The sequence below is a fragment of the Aedes albopictus genome, chromosome 1 (assembly GCF_035046485.1).
Source record: "Aedes albopictus strain Foshan chromosome 1, AalbF5, whole genome shotgun sequence".
NCBI classification, from domain to species: Eukaryota; Metazoa; Arthropoda; class Insecta; order Diptera; family Culicidae; genus Aedes; species Aedes albopictus.
In genome coordinates, this window is record NC_085136.1 from 93,071,840 (window position 1) to 93,095,137 (window position 23,298).

At 42.6% G+C, this 23,298-nt stretch overlaps 2 protein-coding genes across 2 annotated transcripts in view; both read right to left on the bottom strand.

The window, feature by feature from the left end:
- The window catches only part of LOC109402089 (uncharacterized), a 157,069-nt gene that overhangs the window by 87,596 nt on the left and 46,175 nt on the right, over positions 1-23,298 (bottom strand). The window lies entirely within an intron of this gene.
- On the bottom strand, positions 12,426-20,945 carry LOC134288735 (uncharacterized). Its single transcript, XM_062854511.1, has 3 exons — positions 20,597-20,945; positions 17,344-20,367; positions 12,426-12,619 (listed from the first exon to the last, which is right to left on the bottom strand). Exons 1-3 carry the CDS (start codon positions 20,943-20,945, stop codon positions 12,426-12,428), a joined length of 3,567 nt encoding a protein of 1,188 aa, XP_062710495.1.

Genomic DNA, 23,298 nt, shown 5'->3' on the forward strand with positions numbered 1-23,298 from the left:
TAGAATTCCTCTGTGAGATCCTCTAGAATTCCCATAGGAGTTGCTAGAAAATGCCTTGGAAAATTGCTCCATGTATTCCTCGGAATTCCTTAAGAAGTTCTTCCTGTAGTTCATCGGATTTTTTCCAGGAGTTTTTTGGAGATTCCTCTAGGAATACCTTGAATATTCTTCAAGGGGTTCTCGAGTATGCCTCTAGGAGTTTCGGAAATTCCTCCAGGAGTTTCTTGATAATTCTCAAAGGAGTTTTTTTGGGAATTTCTTTAGGAACCCCTTGGAAATTCCTCCACAAGTTCATCGAGAATCCCAATAGCTTTTTCTCGGGAATTCATTCAGAAGATTCTCGGGAAAAGTATCCGGAGTTTATCAGAAATTCATCTGAACATACCTATGAATACCTCCAGGAAATCGTCGGGAATTCCCAGGAAACTCCTGGGGTAGGTTGTCTGGGGAACAAGATGAATTCCAGAGAAACTACCGGAAAAGGACCTCGAGAAACTATGAAGAACTGCTCGACGAATTATTGGAGGAATTCCCGAGAAACATGTAGCTCCTCGGAAAATTCCCGAGGAATCCCAAGAGGAATTCCCTATGAACTCCTGGAGGTTTTCCCGTGAAACTTTTTAAGGAATTCCTGAAGGAATTCTCGATGAACTTGTGGAGGAATTGCCCAGGAACTCCTGCAAGAATTACCGAAGAACTCTGGGATTTACCGAGGATCTCCTGTAGAAATTCCAGAGGATCTTTTGAAGGAATTTTTGAAGATCCTTGGATGAATTCTAAAGGAGCGTCTGAAGGAATTGTTGAGCATCTTTTGGAGAAATTCTCGTCGATTTCCTGAAGGATCTCCCTGGATCTCCTGAGGGAATTTCTGAGAAACTCCTGGAGGATTTTTCGATGATCATCTGAAGGAGTTCTCTAACGACTCCTGGAAGAATTGCCGAGAAGCTCCGAAAGGAATTTCCGAGGAACTCCTGGAGGAACTCCCGAGGTTCTCCAGCAGGTATTCCTGAAACTCCTGGAAGAATTTCCGAGAAACTCCTGCAGGAATTCCTGACGATCTCCTAGAGAAATTCCCAATAAAGTCCTAAAGGAATTCCCAAAAAAACTCCCGTATGAATTTCCGAGGATTTCCTGGAAAATGGAATTCCTGAAGGAATTTTTGGCCAGCTTCTGAAAAAATGCTGAGGAGCTTCTGAAATAATCTCGGGAAACTTCTGAAGGAACTCTTGCCAAACTTTTAGAGAAAATCCCGAGAAACTCTTGGAGGAACTCCCAGGGATCTTCAGAAGGAATTCTGTAGGAATTCCCGAAGATTGCCTGAAGGAATTCCCGAGGATCTACGAAAGGATTTCCCGACAAACTTTTCAAAGAATTCATGAAGACCCCGATGAGATTCTGGAGAAATTCTCGATAAACTACCGAAAAAAAAATTCGAGGAACTCCGACAGGAATTCCTAAGAAACTTCTGTAAGAATTGCCGATGACTTCCTGGGGGACCTCCATGGATCTCCTGTATGAGTTCTCGAAAAACTCCTTCTTCCTGAGGAGTTCCCGAGAATCTCCTGGTGGAATTCCTAAAGAGCTCCTAGAGGAATCCCCGATGAACTCCTAGAGAATTTCCCAAAGAACTCGTGGAGGAATTTTCCAATAGCTCCTTGAGGAATTCCCGAAGAACTCCTGAAGGAATTCCCGAGAAAGTCCTGGAGGAATTGCCGAGGAACTCCAGTAGAATTTACCAAGGAACTCCTGGAGGAACTTGTTTAGGAATTCCTGGAAGAATTCTCGGAAAACTCAACTTCTGAAGAAATTCTCGGGAAACTTATGAAAGAATTCCAGAGGCACTCCTAGAGGAGTTCTCGAGGACCTTCTGAAGGAATTCCTGAGGATATCCTGGAGGAATTCGTGAGGATCCTTTGGGGAAACTCCCGAGGATCGTCAGGGCAAGAGAGTATTTGCTGAGGATTCCCGAAGGAATTTCCGAAGAAAGTATTCGCGAGGACTTCCTGGGGAACTTCCAGAGGAAGTCGCGAAGGAAATCCTGGAGAAATTCCCGGATTTTTTTTGTGGAACTCATGGAAATAAATCCAAGGAACTTGTTTAGGAGTTTTCGTAACTCCTTCAAATTGCCATGGAAATTCTGGAGAGAACCATGCATTATTGTTGGATGAACTCAGGGTATATTTCTTTAAATTGCGCATTTCGTTCGTCACTGGACTGCGCACTCAGTCTTCATAAAAAACGTTAATAAAAGGGCGCAATTGCATCAAATCAAGTTGATGTCTTCGGCGGACTATTTCTTTGATTCATGCTGAACAAGTGCTCTGAACACACCGAGTTGATTTGTTGCAATCGCGCACTTTTATTTACGTTTTCGCACTCTTGAAAACTCGTGCGATAGTCCAGTGGTGAACTAAAAAAGCTATATAAAGCTAAGTGAGAACATAGCATAAATTATAATTTTTAACAATAATTTTATCCTAAAGCCACAATATGAGGTGTGAAGACATGTGAAAAAATTTTAGCGTGCGTTGTGAAGACATTTGAAAATTTCACCTGGCATCTCTGCTCCAGAAGTGCTTTCAAGGATTCCACGCACCAATGTGTGAACCCTCTACCAACATAATCATTTCCCACAAACACTTCCAAGGGCGTTGCCAGCATTTTGGTCAGGGGGGAGCAAGCGCCCTTAGCAAATTCGTACCTACTAGCTTTTATAACTAAACGTAGCACGATGAAATTGAATGTAATAACATGATATTCTTAAAGCACTATTTAATCGTTCAGCTGTCAAGTTGTTGTATTTTGTTCAATACGTTAAAAAAAACCTCACCAGATCTACACAAATCAACGTAATGCTGGTAGCGGTGACCAATTTCTGGAATATTGATGATTTTAATTTACTCGTGCATTGTTTTGCTCTGATTTTTATTTTGGTAATGTCTACAAAACATTTATTAGAAATAATAGTTGAAATCTTTTGAAAATTACGAACTTTTTAATACTATAAGCTAGAGGAAGCCCTCCACAAATTCCATAAATAATTTAAAAAATCAGGTAATCCTGGAGGAGTTCTTGGGTACATCCCTGGAAAGATCTGAAATTTCCGAAGGAACTACTGAATAATTTTATGAAGAGAACCTGAGAGGAATTTCTGAAGAAATCACTTAAGGAAGTCTCGGAGCACTTGTTGGATAAATCCCCAAAGAAAAACCTAGATGAATCCCTGGTACAATTCCTACAGGAATGCCTGGAAGAAGCCCTGTAGAATCCCTGGAGGAATTCCAAGCGAAATTCCCGGAGGAATCCCTGGAAGAATTTTTAAAAGTATACCTGGAGGAATTCCTGTATAAATTATGGGAGGAATACCTAGAGAAGTTTCTGAAGAGATCTCATGAGAAAATCCTAGATAAATTTCTGGAAGATTCCTTAAAGGAATTCTTGAAAAAAATCCCTGAAGGAATTCCTGGAGAAATCCCTGAAGCAATTCCTAGGAAAATCTCTAGCGAGAATCTTGGAGGAATGCCTGGAGAAACTTCTGGACAAATTCAGGGCGTATATTATTGGATCAGACCCAGCTGGAATTCCTGGAGAACTTCTTGCATGAATTCTTGGAGCAATCCCTGGAAGAATTCCTGATGAATTCTCCAGAGGAATTCTGGGAGGAATTGCTGGAGAAATTTCAGAAAAACTCCCCCGAGAAATTCCGAAAGGGTTTCCAGAAAAAAAAAAAGACACGGACACCGTCTTCAGCCAGAGGCTGTTACAGACTGAGAGAAACTTAACACTAGACAACGGACACACGGAGCATGCACCAGTGGATACGAAGAAAAAACTATTCTCACGAAAAGTTTCATCGCCCGGAGCGGGAATCGATCCCGCACCCACAGCATGGTGCGATTTGAAGTTTAGTAACCACACGGCTACGAGGCTCCACAGAAGAACCCTTGGGGAAATTTCTGGAGGATTCACTGGAGGAATCTCTGGAAATATCCCAGGAGATATCCGTGGGGGAACCCCCGAAGAATCTCTGAAGGAATTTCTGGAGGAAAAATTCCAGTAAGTATTCCTGGAAGATTTCATGGAAGAATCACTGAAGATATTCCTAAGGGATCCGTGGAGAAATGCCTGAAGGAATTGCTGGTATAATTTCTGAAGGATGTCCAGGAACAATCCCTGGAGGAATTCCTGAAGAAATTCTGGGGTATATCCTGGAGGAATTCATGGGAAGTTCCAGGAGACATTCCTTGAGAAATGCCTGGAGAAATTCCTAGATGTATTCCTGTGGCAATTGCTTGACGAATCTCTAGAGGAAATAATGAAAAAAATACTGGTTGAATTTCTAGAGGAATCTCCAGGGGAATTCTGGAAGCTTTCTATTTCTTTTATTTTTCTAGTTTTGAAACAATCCCTTGAGAAATCCTCGAAGGATTAGTGGAAAAATCTCTGGAGGAATCTCTGGAGGAATGCCTGAGAGAATACCTGGAGAAATCCCTGAAAAATTCCTGAAGGTATTCCGTGGGAATTTCTGAAGGTATTCCTAGAAGTTTTCCTGGAAGAAACCTTGGAAAAACTTCTGGAGGATTTCCTGGAGGATTCTTCGAAGGATTTCCAGGAGGAATCCTTGGGAAAATTCCTGGAGAAGTTTCTGGAGAAATCCTTGAAGCTATTCCTGATGGAATCTCACAAGAAATTCCTGAAGAAATTGCTGAAATTCCCTAGAGGAATTGCTGACATAATTTCTGAAGGATGTCCAGGAGCAATTCCTGGTGAAATATTTGAAAGAATTCGTGTAAAAAATCCTGGGGTAATTCCTGGAGGAATCGCTGAAGAAGTTTCTGAAGAAATTCCTGGATAAAATCCTGGGGGAATGTCTAGATGTATACCTGTGGGATTTGCTGGAGAAACCATGATGGAATTCCTAGTGAAATGTCTAGGGGAATTCTTGGAAGAATTACTGGATGAATTTCTAGAGGAATCTTCAGGGGAATTTCCTGAAAAATTCCTGAAGATATTCCTGGAGAATTTCCTGAAAGAATTTCTGACGAAATCCCTGGAGAATTTCCTGAAGGAATCTTTGAAGAATTTCCTGGAGGAATCCCTGGGAAAATCCCTGAAAAAAATCGTGAAGAAATTCTTGGAGGAATCCTTGAAGCAATTCCTGAAGGAATCTCAGGAGAAATTCTTGGAAAAATGCCTGGAGGAGTCCCTGGAAAATTCCATAGGATATTCCTGGAGAATTTCCTGGAAGTATTTCTGAAAAGATCCCAGGAATTTTCTTTAAAAAAAATTCTGGTGTAATTTCTGTCATAATTTCTGAAGGATGTCCTGGAGCAATTCCTGGATCATTTCCTAGAGAAATTTCTGGATGAAATCTTGGAGGAATGCCAGGAGAAATTCCTGGAGGTTCTCCTTCGGGAATTGCTGGAGGAATCCTCGAAGGAATTCCTGGAGGAATCTCTGGAGGAATGCTTACAACAATTACTGGATAAATTTCTGGGCGGATATCTCTAGAGGAACCCTTGGAGAAATTTCTGAAAAAAATCTCCTGAAAATTCCTGGAAGAATTTCTTGAAAAATTTTCTGGAGGAATTCCTGAAGAAATCCTCGCAGGAATTTCTGAAGGAGCCCCTGGAGAGTCAATGGAGAAATTCGTGCAGAAATCCCTGGAAAAAGCCCTGAATAAGTTCCTGGTGTAATTTTTAGTGAAATTCCTGGAGGAATCTTTGCAGCAATTCCTGTAGGGAGATCTGGACGAACTCTCGGAGAAATCCTGGAAAAATTCCAGAAGGTATTCCCAGAACAGTCCTGGAAGAATTTCCGAAGGAATCCCTGAAGGATTGATTCCTTGATTGATTCCTGGAAGAATGCCTGCATGAATTTCTGGAGGAATCCTAGAAAGAATTTCTGAAGCAATCTCAGGAGTCCCTGAAGCAATTCCTGGAGGAATCGCTGAAAAAAATCCAAGAGAAATCTCTGCAAGAATCCAAGGAGGAATCCCTGGAAGAACGGCAGGAAAATTTCTTGGAAGAATGCCTATGAGAATTCCTGATGGAATTCTTGGAGGATTTCCTGAAGTAATTCCTGGAGAAATCTTTAGAGGAGATCCTGTACGAGTCCCTGGAAAAAAATCTTTGGAGAAATCCCTTAAAGAATTCCTGGATAAATTTCTGATGGAATTCCTGGTGGAACCCACCACCTAGGGCTAGGGCTAAAAATCTCGTTAATACAGATAAAAAAAGAAGTTTTAGGAGAAATTGCTGAAGGAAACTATGCAGGACTTTCTAAAGAAATCCCATCGAGAATACCTGGAGAAATCCAAAGAAAAATTCCTAGAAAAAATATCTGGATATCTAGGGAAGTCCCTGGAAGAAACGGTAGAGGTATTCTGGAGGAATTCATACAGAACGCTCTGAAGAGATCACAGGATTAAATGCTGAAAAAACCTCACGAAGATTTCCCGGAAGTAATCCTGCAAGAATGCCAGGATAAAACCCTATAGGGATCACTAGAAGAACTCCTGGAGGTAACATAGTTAAAATTTCTGAGACAGGAATTGTTGGAAGAATCGTAGGAGAAGTTGGTTGAAGAATCTTTGGAGGAAGGTCATGAGGAGTTTCTGCAGGTATTTTATGAGGAATTCCTGGAAAAATATTTGGATCAAATCTCTGGAGAAATTCCTGGATGATTCGTTAGATCCCTGGGAGAACAACCGAAGAAATTACGGCAAGAATTCTAGAAGGGGTGCCTGGCAGGATCCCAGCAAAAAAGCCATGAGAAAGCTCTAGAAGAATCCCTAGCAGAATTTTTGAAGTTTCACAGTTGGAATTTCTGGAGGAGTCCTAGCAAGAATAGTTGGAAGAACCGCAGGAAGAGCTTGTTGATGAATTCCAGCTGAAATTTCTGGAGGAAGGTCACGATGAGCTCCTGGAGGAATCCCATGAGAAATTAGTGAAGGAATCCCGCGATAAAATCTCTAAATGAATTCCTAGCAGAATCACCGGAGGAACTTTTTGCAGAATGTTCAAAATATTGCCTTGAATAATCCCAGCAAATATTCTTGAATGAATCCCACAAGAAATCATTAGAGAAATTGTAGAAGAACTCTTGAAGGTACTAATGAAGACAAGAGCTTTTGGAGGAGTCCTAGGAGGATTTGTTGGCAGAACCACAGCTGCAACTGCTTAAGAGATCCCAGCTGGAATTCCTGAATAAAATCTCTGAAGTCGTTCCTGGAGCAATCACCGGAAGAACTTCTGGAAAAGCTAAGATTATATCCCAGGATTCCCCCACTAATTTCTCATGGGAATCCTCCAGGAGCTCCTCTTGGCTTTCCTGAAGGAGTTCCAGCTGGATTCGTCAAAGCGATTCCTGCTGTGGTTCTTCCAGCAATTTCTCCCGGGACTTACTGTAATACCTAATTCTTCTAGGGTTTCTTCTTATAATTTCTCCTGGGGTTTCTTCAAAAACTCTTGCGATGATTGAAGGCAATCTTTCTACGTTTCTTCCAGAAGTTCCTTTGGTGTTTCCTCGAGTAATTGCTCCAGAAACTTTATCGAAAATTTCCCATGGAATCCCTCCTGGAGCTCCAGCTGGGATTCAACAAGCGATTCCTTTTGTGTTTCTTTCAGGAATACCCTCAATGACTCCTCCAGAAAGTTTTATTGTGATACCTGCAGGAAAACCCTTATGGATTTCTCTTGACATTCTTGCTTGGTTTCTTTCGAGTAGTCTTCCTAGGATACTTCTAGTGATTTTTCTAAAGACTAGTAGGTGTTACTAGAGAACTCTCTTGTGAAATTCCATAAGAAATACTTGGAGGAATCCTAAAAGATGTTCTTTGAATATATCCTAAGAGGAATGCTTAGAGAAATCCCTGGAATAATCTTTAGAAGTATTCTAGAAAAATCCGTGCAAGAGTGCCTGAAGGAATAGCAGGCAATCAATTCTTGGAGGTAGTTCTCAACGAGTTCTTGGAGGAGTCCCATGAGGAATTTCTCGAGAAATCCCAGGCCAAAATCTCTGAAAGAATTCCTGGAGGAATCGCCGGAGAAACTTCTGGAAGAATCACAAGAAAAGTGTCTTGAATAACCTCATCAAGAATTCCTGAAAAAAAAAAACAATTTAAATCTCGACAGAAATCCCTAGAAGAATTGCGGGAGGTATCATAGTAGGAATTTCTAGAATAATCTTAGGAGGGATTGCTGGAGAAATCTTTGCAAAAATGTCTGGTGAAACTTCAGGGATGGCTGGAAAATCCCAAAAGAAACATATTGAAGAAATATCGGGAGGAATCCTTAAAGGAATACCAAGAGAAATCACTGGAAGAATCGATAGAGGTATTCCTTGAAAAACCAATGGAGAAGTCCTTGAAGAAATTCCAGGAGGAAGTATTTTGGATAACACAAAAACAGCTCAGAATGATGTATCTTGAAAAACCACGAACTTCGAGGTGTCCCATGATACTGTTTCGTTCACATTCGGAAAATGGAACCCGGAACCGCTAGAATCATTTCCCGGTAAACAGTTTGTCGGTTCCAAAATTGCCAGAAGTATTCCTTACAACGCAAAACTAGCACATAATGGTGTATTTTTAAACCCGCGTTGTTTGAAATTCCAAATGACAGTATGGCACCATTTCCAAAACTTTGCCCCGGAACTGGATCACGGAAAATCGGTAAACCGATTCCAAAATGTTCAAATGTATTCTAAATAACCAATCATCTTAATAATATGCTATAACTTTCAAAATCATTAAGTTTGATATGTCGCATGATGGTATTGAATCATATTCAAAAATTGACCCCGGAACATCCGTAAAACTGGTTCCAAGGCACTTAGTGACCAGTTTTCACTTCCAGACATAGGTTTCTATCATTCTAGTTCATTTAGGTCTAAAAACTAAACTGTTCTCATATCGAAAATTTACTTTATCCAATATGGCCAATTCGAATGATTTTGATTCCGGAATAACTCCGGAATAAGGTGGCCATTCCAAAAATTCCTGGAAAATCCCTAAACTAGAAGGATATCCGCTTCTTGTGTCAAAATTTGATTGAAAAATATTGAAAAACAAAAAAGTTATAGCGAAAAGAGTGCTTTTAGCACTCTCGTTAGGGGGGTTGGTAACGGAAGGGTTAAAAAAAGAAGATTGCCAACATTCACAAACTGAATATGCCTGTTAGTCACAAGAAGTTATCTCATTTGATTCCATGTGTGCGTGCTGTTGATCTTGTTTAATAGCAACTACGGTCTAATCAAGCTAGTAAGTAAGCTCAAGTTCAGATAACATTCGATATAGTATTCCAATCGTTCCGATCCAATCGATGTCGGCTTTCTCTGTGATGATGCATTCCATTGTTCAATAACACTTGTCCATAGATAATCTCACTATTGGCTGTTACTTAAATGACCCTTAATATATCACTCGCAGTTTTTATTCGGTTTTAGTTCTTCACTGCATCTGCTCCACTCGAGCAACGTATCCGCCGGAATGGTCCCATCGATAGTACTCACTGCTACACTTGCTTGTGTCATCATTTCGGTTCTGTCACCAGTCGAATCCCGCCCGCAAGAATGCTGCCAAATGTATCTCGCATGTCCATGTTGCTGCTCAGAGGAGTACTCCGAAGAGTACTCCGCGGAGAACGCCATTCTACCGACAACCCCTAAGCCACCCGCCGCGAATGCAACGGACATCATTCTTCCTCCTCCAGGGATCCCGATAGCTTCTAACACGACGCTGCCACACCCCCCGCAAGATGACTGCGAGGATGAAGACTACTGGGACGACTCGTGGGAGAAGACGACAACCAAGCCGACGACCAGAAAGCCTAAGACGAAGAAAAAGAAACCGAAAAAGCGGACGACAAAGAAACCGACGACCACCAAGCCACCACCCCCGATGCTTGATCCGGTCCTTTCGGAAGAGAACGAATCCATACACATTCCACAGTAACCGCGGGAACGAGTCAGGTTTCCTGGTTTATTAAGGGGGCGTGACGGATTTGGAGCCAGTCTAATATGAGCATAACTGAATGGACTGCGAGTCCGTCAGTCAATATGAGTTGAACCTTCAATACATGATCTATGAAGTCGGTGATGTTTCATAACAAAAAAAAAACCCTAATTAATCCACCTAGTGCTGATGGCGACTTCGAAAACTCATTTTAACAAAACTCAAGTAATATGTTGATGAAAATCGCACATTCATACGTTTAACAAATATCCATTTCATGGCACCAGATATGATTCGCTTAACTGGCTTTTGATGTCTGATCCTTAAACTTAAAATAGCCGCTATCATGTATCTTGAGCCGATATTTTGGGTTTAAGTCCGCAATCCTGGATATTCTGGTAGCCATTTTTTGATCCTAGACTTCTGTTTTTTACAAAATATACCCATACTGCATGGCTTTAAAGCCTGAAACTCCATTAAACAACCGCTATCTTGAACTTGGAGCCACCATCTAGAATTTTATACCGCCATCTTTTATATTTTGGTTGTAACTTTTGGACTGCGGTCATCTTCCCCATACCAAATATACCCGTATTGCATGGTTTTAGAGCCTAAAACACCATTTAACAGCCACCATTGTGAATTTGAAGCCGCCATCTTGAATATTCAGCTGCCATCTTGAATTTTGGGCCGACACCACCGAATTTGTGATCTCCAGTGTTGATTTCTACACAAAATGTGCCAACCATGAGTAGGGTTTCAAACATCACCGCAGTGTGATGTCTACCGGTGCTGGCCCGGATCACTGAAATGACCATTACTCCGGAACGCCTTGACCGATCTGGACCATTTTCAATAGCAAACAATTCGGTAAAATTCCGATTCGATTCGAGCTATAATCAGAAAAATCAGCCAAAGGAAAGTGCCTTAAAAGTGAGGGAACTTATTTTGCGCACAGACATACATACATACACACATACAGACATCATCACAAATCATTGAACTGAGTGGATTGGTATGTATGCGACTTGATCCTGATCACTTACTGTACGAGAAAGGCAAAACGATAATCCCTGGATAACTTATTTTCAATGCATTTCGTAGAGAGACTTCCTAAATAAGTTCTTGCAGGAATCTCAAAGTCGATTCCTGAAGGAATTCCTGGAAGAATTTCTGCAGTTATTCATGAATAGTTTCCTGGAAAAAATCCTTGGAGGAAATTTTGCAGTAATCCTGGAGAAATTACCAAAGAAATTATTCCTAGGGAATTTCTTGAAGAATTGCTATAGATTTCCAGGGGAAGCTTCTGGAGAGTTCCTGGGGGGGTCCCTAAAGGAGTTCCTGTAGTTATCCCTGGTAAAATTACTGGAGGAGTTCCCGTATTAATTATTCATGAAGACATTCTTGTATGATTCACTGGAGAAATTCCTGGAGAAGTTTCTGAAAGAATTTCCGTAGGAATTCCTGGAAGAAACTCTGTAGAAATTGCTGATGGAATTATTGAGGAATCCCTGATTGAATCAGTAGAAGAATCCAAAAAAAACTATCACAATGTTGTCATGTTTGATCAACTTTATTCACGTTTAATGCCTAAAATCTTCAAAAACCTCATTCCGTCATCCGTACTGGTTCCAGAATCCTCCAGTTTGAAATGAGTCCACTTTTGCTCCATGACTAATACCGGTCAGCTTTTCCACCTTTTTCCTTTCCATCGCTTCCTTAGGCTGGCCGGATAAAGTTTGGACCCACTCCAGGGAGTAGTCGTCCGATCGAATACCGATTGTATTCTGTGGTTGGTTCGACCCTGCTACTGCTGCTGCAGCTGCCGGCATTGCTTCGATCATGTTGTTCGCCAGGCAGTTGTTCATCGTTCCAGGGGCTTGCCCGGCTGTATCCTCCTGTTCACAGTAATCGATTCCCGGAGGATACATAGTGACGGTTGGAATGGCAGAATTCTGTTTGGCTCCCTTCGAGCAGCTTGGTTTATACATAACACACATGGGGCTGCATCCTCCTGGGAAGGACAGCACCACGGATGGAGTTACGATTGTGATGTAAACCAGTATAGTGTTAAACTTCATCGATGGAGTCATTCCGGAAGAAACGTTGCAGAGCTGATCGGTTTCAGAGTAAAACTAAACGTTAAATCGACCCGAGTGATGAGATTTACTCAGATGAAATTCGATGTTTTAATCTCACATTATGTATGGACAAGTGTTCTTTGAACAATGGATTGCGATATCCTCAAAGAATCCGCCATCCATTGAACCTCGATTAATAAAGCGGAACATATCTGTTGTTTCATTCAAACAAACAAATACTGTGATGACGGGCCCATATAGCCAAAGCGGTATACCCGCGCGTATCAAGGAAGACCATGCTGAAATTGATAGGTTCATCCTCGGCCACGTCCCACATTTGCCAGTTCGTTCTGCCTCCTAAACATTCCACCCATTTTGCACGTTGTCCTTCAGGTCTTCTTAATAGCAAATCCAGCATAGACGAGAACTGGTCTAACGGCCACCTGTAAGGGGCAGCAATACACCTCGTTAATCCTCGCTATTGCGAAGCCTCGTTCGACGTGGACATTATTTCCGATAGCCGCTCGCTTGGTCTTATCCGTTATCCAGTTCCCGTTGTCGGAAGGGATGCAGTGTGGATCCTCTAGTAGGGCGATATATGTACTTGACTCCGAGATTGACAACCTCAGCAGCGAGATTGACTACCTGCACCGAGATGCACTCCCTGGTGATGTGGTCTTCTATTCCGCACTTCCTGCTTCCTGCAGAGTTTGCTTCTGTCAGGGTCTTCACACGCCCACGATTTTTGTTTTCTGACCTCTGCAGGGCAGCCGAGCCTTTTCGCAGGCGGAATCGATGCACATCTACCTCACACTGCTACTTGAGGGCGGCTGCAAGTTCCTCGTCCAAGTATTGGAGAGTAGCCCCTCCTATCAGGGCTATCACCTGCACCTTCTAGCTCAGTAGCTCTTGGGTTAGTGCCGTTTTGGTCACCTTCTTCGTCAGTCTAGCATCATCCTGGTCCCGGTCCTAAGTAAATCTTTCCCAGTCGCCTTGAGTGCTCAAGGATCACTTCTTACAATAAAGGAGTGTTACAAAGCTTAGTGAATTCGAAGCTGAGGTAACGGTCTATTATTTGACGTATGTACAGTATGGGTCTGTTCAGAAACCACGTAGATCAAATTTTGACCATTCAGATGCCCCTCGTTCCACCGAAGCGCACATGAGGACACTTGCGATCATCCTCAAACTCCTTGAGACCCACTGAAGCGCCCCTGAGATCTCCTGAAACTTTCTGAAATGAGACCCTCTGGAACTCCCCCTGGGACCTCCTGGAACTCCAACTAGACTCCTCTTATAATCCATCTGGGATTCCCTGAGAACCCTAGAAACTCCCGAGAAATCTCTGAAACGCCCCCATGGAGCCCCTGTTGAAACCCCCTGAGAACTCCTGAAACGTTCCTGCGACCATCTGAACTCCCTGAGAATTTCTGAAATAACACTGAGACTCCCTGATACACTTTCGAGACGTATTTCCCGTAACCATGAATTGGAAACCACTGGTCTTTGAAATGCATCTGTGTTAAAGATACTGCTCCTTGCCATCGCATGTTGTTCATCAATGTAATCCGTAAAACATTTAATCTACTTTCTAGCACTTCCGGTGCTTCGAAAGTTCCCGTGGCTCGCGACGTCATATTGGGAACCACTGGGCTATATTCAAGTAAGTTTGTCCAAAGGCGTAGAATCCGAAAAAAAACATCTATTTAGTCCTCTCACTTGCGGTTCTTGAGATTTTCACGTGGCCCGTGACCATCGATTGGAAACCACTGATCCTTTTGTTGATTTATCCGAAAAATATTTTTACTTCTTCCTAGAACTTTTGGTTCGTGAGAAATTGTTCTGGCCTGTGACCCCAGATTGGGAACCACTGATCTTTGCAATACAATTATATTGTGATAAATACTCCCTAAAGTGCATAATCCGAAAAAAGTTTTGTCTTCATCCTAGCACCTTCGGTTCTTGAGAAATTCGCTCTGCTCATGACCATGGGTTGGGAATTACTAAACATTGTAGTACTGCTAAATAATTGATTATAACTAAATAACTTAAACTTATAGCCTTTTCACAGGTAAGAAACTTTATAATTTCGATCTTTACAAACTTATTCTGAAACTGGAAAAAAATCTCCTCCGATTTATGCACTAATTCCCAAATAGCGCTCCCCCAAACTTACGCTTCCCCTATTAAGGTTGCTCCCCCCCCCCACCGTTTTGAGCGTAAATTGGGGCTTTGGTGTAATTATTCAGCAATTTCTCCAGGCATTCCTTTAGAATATTCACCAACAATTTCTTTAGATTTTTTTTCTAAAAAATCTTTCGGTAATTTGTCCGAGTATTTGGCCAAAAATTACGTCACGGATTTTTACAAAAAATCTTCCATGGGTTCATGTGGAAATTTTCTTCAGAAATTTGTTTAGAAATTCCTCCTATTCTACAAATTCCACAACGAATTCTTTGATTTTCTAATGAAATTTCTCATTTTTTTTCCAAAAAAAATATTCATGAATTGGAGTTGAAATTCCTCCAGGTATTCTTTCAAAAACTCGTTCAGTGATTCGTCCATTTGTTTCGATTATTATTCAAAAAAGTCTCTGGACATTCTTTTAATCAAAATTTCTACTATGCCTTCATAAACTACTCCAGAGTTTTTTAAAAAATGTTTCAAAAGTTCTGTTGCTTCCAGCAACGATTGAAACAGTTTCCGTAATTTTTGAATATGTTTATTTTGATGACGATATTAAAAATTTCCTGAAATTCATATGAAGCGTTAATTACATGTTTACTTTTACAGGTTACGTTCGAAGTTTGAACACTCACGTTTGTGGGTTTCTATGAATTCGTACCCGGAGTGTTTCGTGGGAGGACAATGCTTTCGAGCGACCTACTATTAACAATCAAAATTGTTGAATAATTCATTTAAATTTGTACAATTTAGTGTTACCTTCACCGATTTTTCTACACAATAAAACACTTCGAAAGGACTCCTGCCTTCTCGGTATATCCTACAGCTGCACATCGAAAATATGATATTAGCACAATCTTCTAATAATATTATCTTAATCCTTACCAAAATGCAACTAACCTTCGCAATAATAATTCAGTAATATCGTAGGTTTGTATACAAATAGTTAATTTTAGATTTTAGGAAATTTTATAATAATTCTTCACGAGCAATTAATAACTCTCTTCAGCACCATGAGTCAGCAGCTTTTGACATTCCACCGATTCCTTTATCCCTTAATCTGTCAGAGACAAATGTCAGGGCTTATCAAAGTAGCTGGAATGGAAGGTGCTGCGATTGCGCACAGTGGGCGCAATCAACACTCCCCCCCGGTAACCGGATCTGCTTCCGGCTTACTATTCTTTGCACCAACATCCAGCACTGCAAGGTTTACTACTGATCGTTGAAATATCCCTGATGCGGTCTGCACCGTCGCCTGGCGCACTTGGCCGTCTTTGGAAATCGTCGTAGCTAACACCCTTCCTTTCGGCCAATAATTCCTGGGGTACTTCGGGTCCACGATTATGACAATATCACCAACGGACAGGGGGCTAGCTGGAGTAAACCATTTTGTTCGACGAGTAATCGTCGGCAAATATTCGGATACCCAACGTCTCCAAAAGAGGTTGGCTAACGTTTGCGACGCTTTGTAGGACCACTGCAATGCCGTAGCGCTATCGTCGAACGGAATAAGAGACTTGAGCCCGTTGGATGATCCCACCAGAAAATGGTTTGGTGTCAAAGCTGGCGATGATTCAAACTCAACAGGTATGTGCGTTAGTGGCCTGCTGTTGACTATGTTTTCGACTTCGATCAAACTGCTCCTCAATACTTCGTCACGTGGTAGGCGAGGTAACCGCAATTCCGATAAGATTTTCTTCACGGATTGTATCAACCTCTCCCATGCTCCACCCATATGGGGGGTAGCAGGGGGGTTGAATGTCCATGACGTGGATTCCGACGTAAATTCCTTGATCAGCTCATCTTGATCCACCATGGACAAAGCTCTTTTCAGTTCTTTCTCCGACGCTACAAAATTGGTACCACGATCGCTTATAATTTGTACCGGGACCCCTCGTCGAGCGAAGCAATTACGTAGAGCCATAATGCAAGACCCTGTGTCCAGAGAGTGAGCTACTTCTATATGAATAGCTCGCACGGTGAGACAGGTCACTAGCACGCCCCATCGTTTCTCTACTCTTCTGCCAACTGCAACATTATACGGGCCAAAATAATCTACTCCAACGTAGGAAAAGGGTCGGACAAATGCTGCTAAACGGGCCTTAGGTAGATCGCCCATGGCTGGTTGTGTCGGTGTTGCCCGTCGAATTTTACAGCGCTGACAATCAGATGCAACTTTCTTACATTCGGCGCGTATTCTAGGGATATAAAATCTGCTTCGCGCCTCGTTCAGGAACGTTTCTTGACACTGGTGGTGATACCGTTCATGAATATCTTGAAGAACTAGTTTCGTAACGGAATGTCCTCGGGGTAATACAATCGGGTGTTTAGCGTATTCATCTACGTAGTCGCAAGCATCGATGCGGCCGTGGATGCGCATTACTCCATCAGTATCGACTATTGGACATAGTTTATAGAGGCGACTGTTTTTTGGAAGATATCGCTTACCTGTACCCGTAGATTTCAGTAGTGTCAGTTCGTCGGCGTAAGATTCTTCTTGGCATCTCTTGTAGTGAAACAGCTCAGCGCAAAGCAGCTCCTCGCGTTTTAGTGGGCCCACTGTAGGTACATCGCCTGCGATTCTTTTCCTAATATTGTTAGGGAATCGATGAACTAGTGCCGTAACCCTTACCAGGTGCCGCCAGCTTGAAAAGTTTTCCGGTTTTAGATGCTCACTCACCACAGAATGGTGTAGCATACTTGGCCGCATTTCTAGGTCAGTCATGCTCCTACGGAGGGGTTCCATAGGCCATTCCACCATAGGTTTCCAAATAAATGTTGGTCCTTTCCTCCACCGGCTTGTAGCATCAAGACTCAACTTTCGTAGGCATTTGGTGCCCTCATCAGCAACGTTCTCTTTAGTCGGTACGTACTTCCACTCGGAGATGTCGGTCGTTTCTAGAATTTCGCTTGCTCGATGTGCCACAAACGGTGAATACGAACGGTGGTCTGAGCGTAACCAGCAAAGCACATCTGCGGCATCAGTCCAGAAAAACCGACGTCCTATCCTTATTGAATGACCATCTTGAATGCTTTTAGCGAGACGACTGCCTACCACTGCTGCTTGGAGCTCTAGACGGGGGATGGATACAAATTTGAGCGGTGCTACTCTAGTTTTGGCACCTATCAGCACGCATTCAATGTGTTCCCCTAGTTCAAGTCGTAGATAGGACACCGCACAGTAGCCAAGTTCACTGGCATCCACAAACGTGTGTAGCTCGGTGGTCAACTGTTCGTAGGGTGCCAGTGCAGTATAACACCGAGGAATCCGTACTGAACCCGCCTGGGGTAGATAGGTCAACCATGACTTCCACTTCTGGAGTTGCGGATCTGCAATAGGCTCATCCCATGCCACTCCTGAGCGCCAAATCTCCTGCAGCAAGAGTTTAAGTGGCATGAGGAAGTTGGCGAGTAATCCAAGAGGGTCATATATGGACATGAGAACACTGAGTATCTCTCGCTTGGTGGGATGCTTGGCATTGAACAAGAGATCGGCGTGACGCTCCTTTGACAGTTTGTACTGGAACTCGTCCGACTTGATATTCCACCACATCCCTAATACTTTCTCCAGAGCGGTATTTGTATTGAGATCCAAATTCCTTTCGACGGCTTCTGTACCGTTGAGCGCCTCCATAACGGTCGAAGAATTTGAAATCCAGCCCCTCATTTTGAACCCTCCTTGCTGGTGGATGAAATGGACATCTCTAGCTAGCTGTACGGCTTCTGCTTCTGTATCGACACTGGCAAGCATGTCGTCAACATAATGGTTTTCTCGAATAGCCTCGACTGCTGCTGGTAGCTGCTCTTCGAAGCGCTCAGCATTACGATTAATGATGAATTGTGCGCTGCTTGGTGAGCAAGTAGCACCGAAGGTCATAACCGTCATTACATATTCATCTGGTTCGGCTGCGTCCGCGCTATCTTGAAACAGGAAACGTTGACTTTGCTGGTCCTCATCGCTCATCCTGACCTGGTGGAACATTTCCTCTATGTCTCCACATATAGCGACTGGTCGTTCCCGAAATTTGTAGAGTATATAAGGCAAGGGCTTCAACTGATCGGGACCTTTTAGTAAGACGGAGTTCAGAGACGTGCCTGCGACCGATGCTGCAGCATCCCACACGATGCGAACTTTGCCTGGCTTGTTTGGGTTTGATACAGGAAAAATAGGTAGGTACCAGATGCGGTCACCTGCCTTTCGCCCCTCCTCAGGCGACAGCTTACGAATGAATCCCTTTTGGATGTAGTCGGCTATTTTCTTTCTGAGTACTTCGCCTAGCGATGGTTCGCGTTTCATTCTTTTTACAAGGCAGTGGTGACGTCTGAGGGCCATTGCTTTATTGTTTGGCAAACGTACGTCGTCGTATTTCCATAATAGACTTGTGCTATATCGGCCGTTCTCGAGCCGCGTGTTTTCCCGCAGTATTTTAACAGCACGTTCGTCGTCCGTTGAAAGCAATTCCTTTTTGGGTGCGGCGATTCCCAAACTCTCCAGTGCAAAGTAGTTCTTTACCGTGGTGTGTAGATCATCATCATCATTTTGTGAGTGGGAGCAGATGTGGAAACTGTATGGGACTGTTATCGGTTTCGGATGATCATCCAAACAAATTCCGAATATTGTCCAACCTAGACGCGTTCTTGTTGCTATCGGTTCGTTCTCTCTGCCCTCACGACTATCTAGGGGGTGGCCCAACCGTATATTGTTCATCCCTATCAGAAGACGGGGGCGCACGTCGTTGTATGACTGAACAGGTAACCCCCTTAGGTAGCTGTAGCGTTTGCACATAGTTGCTACAGAGAGAGACTGCGCAGGCAATTTCAAGTCTTTGACGGTAAACACGTCCATCAAAGAAAATTTGGTGCTACCACTTTGCGTTCCGGAGACTTGAAGCGAAATACGTTCGGCGTTATCCTCGAAGCGACAGTGATCGGCCGTCCAGCGAATACAGAGAGGATGCTTCTCTCCCCGGAGGTTTAGTTCTGCAGCCAGGTCCTCCTCGAGCAGCGTCATATGGGATCCACCGTCAATGAATGCGTAGGTATGCACTGTATTCCCGTTACTGTGAAGTATTACAGGTACGTATTGGAACAGTACTGACTTCTCATTCCATCTGTGCGTGTTACAGTTGTACTGGGTAGCACTGGCGGACGACTCGGTGTTAGTGGTCTGATTGGACTGTGTAGGGTACCTGGTAGCGGGAACGTTGATTTCGCTACGGTCATTGTGAAGCAGGCGATGGTGTTTGAATGTGCATCCATTCCTACCACATATGTCGCCTGACCTACAGAGTCCTCGATGGGTTCCTAGGCAGGTTCGGCACAACTTATGCTCGCGCAAAGCAGCCCATCGGTCGGAGTGATCGAGATTAAGGAACTCCTGACAAGTCTCTACGGCGTTGCATGATCCTTGACAAATCAAACAGCAATTTTTCGGCCGCTGTATTGAACTAGCACCTGATTCGTGTTCGGAATGAACGTGAAGAAACCCATCTTCCTTAGCGCCGCGACGTAACTTGTCGTAAGCAACAACGGGTGTCGGCATCGTTACCGTACTTGCTGCTTCCGCTACAGTATACAGCCAGTCGCTAAACTCCACAAGCGAAACCCGTGGTAGTTGAACACGGTACGTTGCCCAGTTCAGTTTAATCATCGTTGGAAGCCGGTCTACCAGACCTTGAAGTAGGGTGATGTTATACAGATGATCTTCTAGCTTACAGGCTTTTACCGTAGCGACCATGTTTCGGACGGCTAGTGCGAAGTCCACAAGCGTACTGAGCCTGTCTGCCTTGGGTGCCGGTATTCGGTTGATTTTTTCGATGAGGGTATGCACAATAATTTCTGGACGGCCAAAGAGCATCCTCAAAGTTGAAAGGGCGAAGTCTAGATTGGCCGGGTGAAGTAATTGGCATTTCACCGCTTCTAGTGCTTTACCCCGGAGACAGCGCTGCAACCGAACCATATTTTCTTCCGGCGTGTACCCGCAAAGTCTAGTAGTGTTCTCGTACGTTGCTATAAACAGCGGCCATTCCTCTGGTTCACCGCTATACGCCGGCAGTTCCTTGGCTACCGCGTGACGAGCAGCGATTTGGCTCGAATTAAGTAACCCTGTTTCGTTCGCTGCACCGGTGCCTTCGAGGAGGTGTAGCTCTGGAACGACAGGATGAGTTGGCCGAAACGGTGAGGAATGACATGGTGGCTGGCGAAAGCTGTCGTCATGAATCGCTTGAGAAGTTGAAGGTTGGCTATGAGCTGTTCCGGATGCTTCCATCATTAGCCGATATTTTCGCTGAAGATATTTTCGCTCGATCTCCCGCTCTTCTTCAAGCATTTTTAGCTGCAGATCTACAGGCAGCTGAAGCGATGTCACTGAAGGAACCGGCGGTGCGGAGGGCGCTGCTGGAGCGAATGGAGCTGATGGCGCGAATGGGGCTGGCTGCCCAGAAGAATTTGGTGGTGCAGATAAACCTAGCGGATCTGTCGCGAGTGGTGGTGCGGCTGGCACAGATTGTTTGACTGTCGGTGGTGCTGACGTTGACTCGTTGTCCTTTGGTACTTGGTTTGACGCAGCTCGGACAGATCCACGGGTGATGAGCAATGGACTCCGTCACTCCGACACAGTCGAAGTGGAACCAGTTGTGGCAGCCGTCACAGCATACCATCCGGCTGTCGTCTTCCGATTGGCACATCAAACAACTACGTTCTGGAGGAGGTGCAAGCGGTGGCATCGTTTAGTTTATCCTCAGCTGGTCCGGGAAACGAAATTTTTAATGTGTTGCTTCCAGCAACGATTGAAACAGTTTCCGTAATTTTTGAATATGTTTATTTTGATGACGATATTAAAAATTTCCTGAAATTCATATGAAGCGTTAATTACATGTTTACTTTTACAGGTTACGTTCGAAGTTTGAACACTCACGTTTGTGGGTTTCTATGAATTCGTACCCGGAGTGTTTCGTGGGAGGACAATGCTTTCGAGCGACCTACTATTAACAATCAAAATTGTTGAATAATTCATTTAAATTTGTACAATTTAGTGTTACCTTCACCGATTTTTCTACACAATAAAACACTTCGAAAGGACTCCTGCCTTCTCGGTATATCCTACAGCTGCACATCGAAAATATGATATTAGCACAATCTTCTAATAATATTATCTTAATCCTTACCAAAATGCAACTAACCTTCGCAATAATAATTCAGTAATATCGTAGGTTTGTATACAAATAGTTAATTTTAGATTTTAGGAAATTTTATAATAATTCTTCACGAGCAATTAATAACTCTCTTCAGCACCATGAGTCAGCAGCTTTTGACATTCCACCGATTCCTTTATCCCTTAATCTGTCAGAGACAAATGTCAGGGCTTATCAAAGTAGCTGGAATGGAAGGTGCTGCGATTGCGCACAGTGGGCGCAATCAACAAGTTCCTTAAAAAATTGTACTGGGGTTACTGGAAATTCTTCCAAGGATTTCGCCAGAAATTCTCGAAATTTTTATAGCAACTTCCAATTGATCTAGAAATTCTCCTAGGGATTCCCGCAGAAGTTTCACAAAGACTATTGTGGGAAAGTTGTTTATGTGTTTCTGCAGAAATTCATCCTGAAATTTCTTTAGAAAATCCCTCAGAGATTTACCACTTCTTTCGGGACTTTTCTAGATTCCTAGTTTCCTTCGGAAATTACTTCAAGCATTCTCTCAAACCATCTTTAAAGGATTTATTCCAAATCTTCCTCCGGGTTTTGGTTTAGAAATTGCACCAAGGATTTTTGTTTTTCTTTTGAAAATCTGAATTTTTGTTAGAAAGTCCTCTAGGATTTCTCCGGAAATTCCTCCAGGAACTTTTCAAAAAATGTGAGATCTATTCGCGTAGTTTCTGCGGTCCCATTGGATTCATTCACAAACTTTTCGAGAGATTCTTCCAGGAAATCTCCCATGGCATTTTTTTATAAATTCAACTAATAATTTTCCCAGAAATAGCTCCACTTTCTTTCCAACGATTTCTTTACAAGATTTTTTGATAATTCTTTCATGGACTTTTGATGAAATGCATCCTAGGATTCTTTAAAAATCTTTCATGACTTCCTGATAACATCTCTCAGAGTTTTCTCAAGAGATTTTTTCGGTGACTCCTTTTAAAACTTCTCGTAGATTTACTTTAAAAAATCATCCCGGAAGTCAAAAAGAAATTCAGTTAGAAATTCTTTCACAAAATCTTCTAGTGATTAATTTAGATTTTAGAATTTCCTTTAGAAATTTCTCCAAGAACTCCTTAAGGAAGCCTTGAACGCATGGCTTACAAAACGGTTGCTATAATATGTTTCGGAAAAACTTCAAGAATTCCTTTCCTTGTATAGTTTGTTCTCGAAATTCATCTGCGAATTTCTTGAGATTTTTTTTTTCCTATAGAATCTTCCAAAAATTTTCCAAAGTATTCATCAGGAAAACCTTTCATGAACTTTTTCAAAAAATACTCCATCATTTTTTCGAAATGATTCACAAATACATGAAAAATTAAAAATTCTTAACTTTTTCCAAATTTTCTTGGAAGCTTTCTGAAGAACTTTCTCCAGGGATTGCTTTGAAAAATTTTACGAGAGATTATAATGGAAATTCCTAATTTTTCTTCACATTGCTTCAAGACATTTCACTTCCAGAAATTACTCCAACGATTTCCTAATAAAGTCTTAGAAAATCCTTCAAAGTTTCGTTCAATTTTTTTATACCCATTCTTCTAAAGATTCTTATAAGGATTCTCACGGAAAGGCTGGAAGACATTCTTGCAGAGATTCCTGCAGAAATTCACCCAGCGATTTTATCAAAAATTCCGCCGGATTCGTCCATGTATTTTCTCAGAAATTCGTCTAGGATTTCCTCCAAGCGTACCTCTAGAAATTTCTCTATAGATTCCAGGAATTTATTGGAAAACAAAAGTTTTTAGGATTTTTATTAAGGGATTTCCAATGAATTTCTTCTGAAATTCTTCCCTTTGAGGAACCTCCAGGAATTTCACCAAGAATTACCTTTAATGCTTAACCCTTCTAAGTTTTCGGGTTTTTCGCTCCACGATGGTGTAGTGCA

Coding starts and splice junctions, on each gene's coding strand:
- LOC134288735 (XM_062854511.1), bottom strand. CDS start 20,945: ATGCCACCGCTTGCACCTCCTCCAGAACGTAGTTGTTTGATGTGCCAA. Junction 20,368..20,596: donor CAGCGCCCTCCGCACCGCCG/GTTCCTTCAGTG, acceptor CTGTCGTTCCAG/AGCTACACCTCCTCGAAGGC. Junction 12,620..17,343: donor CATTGAATGCGTGCTGATAG/GTGCCAAAACTA, acceptor TCGCCCTACTAG/AGGATCCACACTGCATCCCT.